This window comes from Salmo trutta, chromosome 6 (assembly GCF_901001165.1).
Source record: "Salmo trutta chromosome 6, fSalTru1.1, whole genome shotgun sequence".
Classification (NCBI taxonomy): domain Eukaryota; kingdom Metazoa; phylum Chordata; class Actinopteri; order Salmoniformes; family Salmonidae; genus Salmo; species Salmo trutta.
Genome location: NC_042962.1, coordinates 42,154,277 through 42,161,772, shown reverse-complemented (window position 1 = coordinate 42,161,772; position 7,496 = coordinate 42,154,277). Strand labels below are relative to the sequence as shown.

The window sequence follows — 7,496 nt, the reverse complement described above, 5'->3', positions numbered from 1 at the left end:
AGACATTGAAAACCTACCTGGTCTTTGTGGTTGAATCTGTGCTTGAAATTCACTGCTCAACTGAGGGACCGTACAGAAAATGTTATTTGTGGGTTACAGAAATGGGGTAGTCATGCAACTTATTATTTTACTCCTGAACTTATTTAGGCTTGCCATGACAAAGTGGTTGAATACTTATTGACTCAAGACATTTCAGCTTTATTTTTATTAATTTGTAAAAATGTCAAAAAACATAATTCCACTGACATTATGGGGTATTGTGTGTAGATCAGTGACAATCTAAAGTGAATCCATTTTAAATTCAGGTTGTAATACAACAAAATGTGGAAAAAGTCAAGGGGTGTGAATACTTTCTGAAGGAACTGTAATTGTCTTCAGCATTACGAATGACACAGACACAAACTAATTTGTAGCTGCAGCACTTCCAGTCCATATTTAGCCACAGACCTGTCTGATTGTCTAGCCACCACTCGAAGTGACAAATAACAGTCCATGAAAATAATAACCAATGACCATATAGAAAAAAACAGCAAATCTTAAGCGCTATCTGGCGTAAGACAAGGATATGGTGATATACAGTAGCCGCAAAACATCAAAGATATCTGCCGGAGTCGTAAGGCTGCCAACTCCGAACCACATATTGCCTTGGCGATGCGGATTCGAGTCTTGAGTTCAGTCTCAGCCACTTTCTGTTTGTGGCCCTCATTCTTGTGTATCTCCTGCTCTACCTTCCCACTGTCCTGTCATTCAAAAAAAATAAAACACAATTGTTGTCAGCTGTACATTCCCACTTTCCCCCTACTCTCTCTCTCTACAGTGTCTCCTCCAAGTCCTCTCCTATGCTGGTGGTATTCACCACAGGTAAGGACTCTCGGAGGGAGATGTCGTCCACCTGCTTGGCTCTCTCGTCTGGCTCCTCTGGGATGGATGGGGGCAGGCTATCCACCTCAGAGTTGCTGAACACGTAGCCGGGCAAGGTGGTGTGGGTGCCGACGCTGTGCCTGGCTTGGCTGCTGCGGTAAACGTGGCTGGAGAATAGGGAGGAGGTGCCCGAGATCACGGCCGGCGGCTGCGGCTGACTGGTAGAGGTCTGGTTGAGACCGTACCGGTAGTTGGCACATGCCGCCGGTCCCTTCCCGTCGAACACCAGGTTCCAGCGGGTCCAGGTCTTCTTGATCTCTGCCTGGACCTGAAGAGAACAAGAGGATTGTGTGGGTCAGGTTATAGTATAGTATGGGTCGTGGTATTGTGTGGGTCATGGTATGTACGGGTCAGGGCAGAAACTTATTTGGAGTTCGGACAACTTTTAGAAGGGACGCAATATTAGCTCCTTTATCGTGAAATCTTTATTAATGTAACAATACAAGAACGCCTCCAACCATTCCCAATGAAATTACTTGCTGCAAACAAGAAAAACAGAGTAGTGAATTTAAATGTTGTTTTTACTGACTGGCATTCACAATGAAATTTGTTGACAAGACAAAACAATAAAGACTTGAATACATATTATTGCCAATGCCAAAGTTTCTATTGTTTTGTGGTGCCAACAAATTTCATATTCGCTTTCACTGGACTTTTTCAGAGGTTTTAAAAGCTATCAGAAATAAAACAGCCCAAACCAGAAGTGTCAATTATCACTTAGCAACGAACATGGACGAGAGTAGGGGTGATCTCAGAACATTAAGATCGAAATGACCAAACTCCCTAAATATTGTATATGGCTTCAGAGAGGACTAATACATGAGGAAATTATAGACTTGGTTGTTCACCAGTTTGGGGGAAAAGTAGTACTTTATTTTACAGTAGCTACTGTTTTTACAATGGTATTTACCTGGTATTGACCAGTAAGTTATGAGGTAGTAACAATGGGAATTTTCTGGTAGCCTATTTTCTTACAGTACTTCAAATCCTAATGGTGGGGATCACTGATGGGTACAATGTGTACGCACAGCATGCACTTGTGCACAGTATGAGTGTTCTATTTTTCTAATAAATGACATCACTAAGTTCCATTAGTTCTAATAACATATCTCTCGCTCTCTCATCATGGTCAGTTCCTAGAACTTCCTACTATACTTATAAATGGGCAAGTGACTTAGGTTAAATTCGAGAGTCCAGCATGATAGATTCTCGAAAGCGAAGAAGACCTTAAAGTGGAGAAGACCTTAAACCTTCTTGTTTAAGTGGAGGAGACCTTAAACCTTCTTGTTTAAGTGGAGGAGACCTTAAACCTTCTGGCCTGGGTCTGGTCAATAGTACTCACCTCTCCATTGCAGTAGCAGTAGATAATGGACACAAAGAAACCCTGCGAAAAGGTGAAAGCGAGTTAGGTCAGAGGCATGTGTTGAAAGGTCCAATTCCGTCTGACAGTATAAATGATGTGACCTCTACGAATGAGAGGTGTCCATGACCTTTGGAGAATAATATCGACATGATGTGCTCAGGAAAGAGAGCTCTTAGAGGAAAAAACAAATACATGATAGATGGGGTTTGTTTTTGCTGTATCTACTTTTCATCTTCTTTTTATTATACAGAATTCCTTTAAAAAAGAACATACCATGTTTCCCTGGATGTCTACAAATCAGACCTCAAAAGTAGCGTAACGTTAAGATTGACACACATCCTAATTTATTCATAGCTAGATTGTCATGAGATGTAGTTTGATCTTGACATTAGACCACATTAGAGGTCTGAAAACGTCTGAAATAACTGAAAGTGTAATGTCCCTTTTAGCTATGATGCTCAAATTTTCACATTTAAAATCGTATCAATATTGCTTTCTAGTGCTGAGCGATTAACCAAAATGTATGTTATTTTGAGTTTTTACACAACTAATTGACCGACGTTGTTTCAATTATTTGAATTCTATTTCATTTTTTTCTGTGAGCTCAATTCGCATTTTCTCACTGTAGTTTCTCTAATAGAGATAAATCAGATTAAGCCCATAAAGTGTAATGTAGTAGGTACAGTTGAAGTCGGAAGTTTACATACACCTTAGCCAAATACATTTAAACTCAGTTTTTCACAATTCCTGACACTGACACAAAAATTCCCTGTCTTAGGTCAGTTAGGATCACCACTTTATTTTATGAATGTGAAATGTCAGAATAATAGTAGAGAGAATTATTTATTTCAGCTTTTATTTCTTTCATCACATTCCCAGTGGGTCAGAAGTTTACATACACTCAATTAGTATTTGGTAGCATTGCCTTTAAATTGTTTAACTTGCGTCAAACATTTTGGGTAGCCTTCCACAAGCTTCCCACAATAATTTGGGTGAATTTTGGCCCATTCCTCCTGACAGAGCTGGTGTAACTGAGTCAGGTTTGTAGGCCTCCTTGCTCACACACGCTTTTTAGTTCTGCCCACAAATTTCTATAGGATTGAGATCAGGGCTTTGTGATGGCCACTCCAATACCTTGACTTTGTTGTCCTTAAGCCATTTTGCCACAACTTTGGAAGTATGTTTGGGGTCATTGTCCATTTGGAAGACCCATTTCCAACCAAGCTTTAACTTCCTGACTGATGTCTTGAGATGTTGCTTCAATATATCCACATAATTTTTGTTCCTCGTGATGCCGTCTATTTTGTGAAGTGCACCAGTCCCTCCTGCAGCAAAGCACCCCCACAACATGATGCTGCCACCCCCGTGCATCACGGTTGGGAAGGTGTTCTACGGCTTGCAAGCCTCCCCCTTTTTCCTCCAAACATAACGATGGTCAATATGGCCAAACAGTTCTATTTTTGTTTCATCAGACCAGAGGACATTTCTCCAAAAAGTATGAACTTTGTCTGCATGTGCAGTTGCAAACCGTAGTCTGGCTTTTTTATGGCAGTTTTGGAGCAGTGGCTTCTTCCTTGCTGAGAGCCCTTTCAGGTTATGTCGATATAGGACTCGTTTTACTGTGGATATAGATACTTTTGTACCTGCTTCTTCCAGCATCTTCACAAGGTCCTTTGCTGTTGTTCTGGGATTCATTTGCACTTTTCGCACCATAGTACGTTCATCTCTAGGAGACAGAACGCATCTCCTTCTTGAGCAGTATGACGACTGCGTGGTCCCATGGTGTTTATACTTGCGTACTATTGTTTGTACTGATGAACGTGGTACTTTCAGGTGTTTGGAATTGCTCCCAAGGATGAACCAGACTTGTGAAGGTCTACAATTTTTTTCTGAGGTCTTGGCTGATTTCTTTTGATTTTCCCATGATGTCAAGCAAAGAGGCACTGAGTTTGAAGGTAGGCCTTAAAATACATCCACAAGTACACCTCCAATTGACTCAAATGATGTCAATTAGCCTATCAGAAGCTTCTAAAGCCATGACATCATTTTCAGGAATTTTCCAAGCTGTTTAAAGGCACAGTCAACTTAGTATACATTTACATTTACATTTTAGTCATTTAGCAGACACTCTTATCCAGAGCGACTTACAGTAGTGAATGCATACATTTCATACAATTTCATACAGGTTTTTATTTTTTCTGTGCTGGCCCCCCGTGGGAAACGAACCCACAACCCTGGCGTTGCAAACACCATGCTCTACCAACTGAGCTACACTAAACTTCTGACCCACTGGAATTGTGATACAGTGAATTATAAGTGAAATAATCTGTCTGTAAACAATTGTTGGAAAAATTACTTGTGTCATGCACAAAGTAGATGTCCTAATCGACTTGCCAAAACTATAGTTTGTTAACAAGAAATTTGTGGAGTGGTTGAAAAACAAGTCTTAATGACGCCAACCTAAGTGTATGTAAACTTCCGACTTCAACTGTAGTAGTAGTTTACAACAGGCCAAAATTCGACATTGTTTAGCGCAGAAAACGTGCTAATTAACTACAATTACCATAATCCAATGCACGCCTACTTGTCCGGAGACAAGAGAGAAGAACGAGGGATGGAGCAGTTGCATCGCGAGGTATCTCTACCTGAAAATACATGATCTAAGTGATTGATAGTTGGTATTCAGCATTCATAAAAGTATGCTGTATTTACTTTGAAGAAATACTAAAATAGTGATTTTGTCAGACAGCATAGGCAGCAGCTCTATAGAGATGAGATGATGACTCGGAATGAAATAACAAAGTATTCAAATAAAACAACTAATATGCACAACAACAAATATTTTATTAAAGTAAAGTAATGTAAATAAATTATGGTTAATAAGTGATAAGAAGTAATGGGCAGTCACTACCATTATGGGGCTTTTATTAATATTCTGTGTTAATGCATAGGGCATTTAATGTAAAAAATACATGTAAAAAAAAATACATTGAAAAACCGTGATTCTTTTTTTATATTTGAACCGAAAATGAGCCGACCTCAAAAAGCACTAATCGCTCAGCACTATTGCTTTCTACAGTTCAAAAGCTATTAGCAATGTGCAATATATGACAGATCAGTTACATGCAATACAAAACAGGATCCCCAATTGGGGTGAAAGCGAGCACCTGGAAAGAGTTGAAAAAGAGCTCGCAGTACATTCGGACCTCCCATCCGACCCCTTTGAACGAGTGTGGCATGCCCACAAACACTATGTAGTGGACCCCGAACACCAGCACCAGCACTAGAGTGGACTTAGCCAGTTTCCTGTGAAAGGGACAGTAGAAAACTGTATAATACTCTATTGAAGGAATCCTTTGTACCAGCATCATACAACAATCAATGTACATATAACAAACCAACAATGAAACATATCTTAAAAACAGACCTGCAACATGGTTAGAGATTATTGCAATACAGTACATTAGGCCAGGGGTGGCTAAATCAACCTCTGGAGGACAGAGTGTCTGATGATTTTTGTTATTTCCTTTTGATGTGTGTCCAATTAAGACCTATACAACTGGCTGAGGGGAGTTCCTACCTAATCAATGACCTTAATTGATCAATCAAGTACAAGGGAGAAGAGAAAACCCGCATACACTCTGACCTCCAGGAATTGAGTTTGACAACCCTGCAGTGTCTGGTAAAGTGCATGTGATATGTGTCTGGAACAGTGCATGTGATATGTGTCTAGAAAAGTGCATGTGATATGTGTCTGTAAAAGTGCATTTGACATGTGTCTGGAAAAGTGCATGTGATATGTGTCTGGAAAAGTGCATGTGATATGTGTCTAGAAAAGTGCATGTGATATGTGTCTGGTAAAGTATGTGATATGTGTCTGGTAAAGTATGTGATATGTGTCTGGTAAAGTATGTGATATGTGTCTGGTAAAGTATGTGATATGTGTCTGGAAAAGTGCATTTGACATGTGTCTGGAAAAGTGCATGTGGTGGTGATGGGGTTTGAGAGGGACAGGATGGAGAAGACCACATGCAGCTGGCATCGAGCTAAAATAATTACATTTCTTGGCAGCCATCTTTGTCTGCAGTGCTTGACTTGGACTGAAATATATGCTGGTACTCATTTTGGGTGCCGGTACTGTTTACATTTAGCTACATGTTCCGCAATAAGTTTGAGGTAATGTAAGAGGAACAGGAGCTCAAGCAGTAGAACATTTGAGGTGCCGGTACTCCGCTCCGGTGAGCTCCGGCCCAAGTCAAGCACTGCTCCCTTGTGCACTGCTCCCTTGTGCAATCCCCTCAACAGATTTGCGATACAAATGTCAATAGCCAAGGATTATTACACATTACAATCTGTAACGTTAGTATCAATATCGAGCCAGCGTTTGAATCTAAATTGTTTGAAGATGCTCAGTATTTTTTTTTAATGGAATAAATCACAGCTAGAGAAAGAGAGTTAGAGAGAGCAAGAGGAAAACAAAGGCTGTATCCCAAATGGCAACATATTCCCTATATTGTGCACTACTTTTGACCAGAGCCTTATCAGTGTTATCTACACCTGCGAGAATGGAGCGGCTCAAGAGACAACGTGGATCAGAAGTATTGTCTGCTGTTGTGTCTGTTAACTAATGACTGACAGGAGTGTTACCCCCTCAGCCTTCAGCCTTGGCACAGAGCTGCCAACCAACACATTACCCCAGACATAAGTGGGAATTAAACAAAGACTCAGGCAGCCCTATAGGGATGGCTTCACAGCATGTCAAAATGTGTCTTGCACTTAGATATGAGAAGAGCATGTACAAACACCGCAGCTGGGACAATGAGCTTGTCAACCTCTGCAATGAACAGAGTAGTCAGGAAGTCCAGCACCATCATCAAGGACCCACTCACCCCAGCCATGCATGGACTGTTCACTCCCGAAACGGTTACTGACCCAACAGTGTTAACCGCTAGGATACCTGATGCCCACAACTGGGTTTAATATGCTAAAGATTAGATTAGACCAGTGGAGGCTGCTGAGGGGAGGACGGCTCATAATAATGGCTGGAATGGATTCGATGGAATGGCATCAGAAACCTGGTTTCCATGTGGTTGATACCATTCCATTGACTCATTCCAGCCATTACTATGAGCCGTCCTCCCCTCAGCAGCCTCCACTAGTTCAGACTGGTTATTGGCGTAAAAAATACGCTTTTTGCCTGACCGCAATGCAT

General features: G+C 40.9%; 1 protein-coding gene across 3 annotated transcripts in view; it reads right to left on the bottom strand.

Annotated features, from left to right (window-relative positions):
* Positions 1–315: 315 nt before the first annotated feature.
* The window catches only part of LOC115195945 (parathyroid hormone 2 receptor-like), a 32,915-nt gene continuing 25,734 nt past the window's right edge, over positions 316–7,496 (bottom strand). For all 3 annotated transcript variants that reach the window (XM_029756303.1, XM_029756300.1, XM_029756301.1), the window contains exons 11-13: positions 5,452–5,590; positions 2,264–2,305; positions 316–1,189 (exon numbers count right to left, since the gene is read on the bottom strand). In XM_029756303.1, the coding sequence (XP_029612163.1) occupies positions 812–1,189; positions 2,264–2,305; positions 5,452–5,590 (559 nt within the window). In that variant the 3' untranslated portion in view covers positions 316–811. The remainder of the gene's footprint in view (positions 1,190–2,263; positions 2,306–5,451; positions 5,591–7,496) is intronic.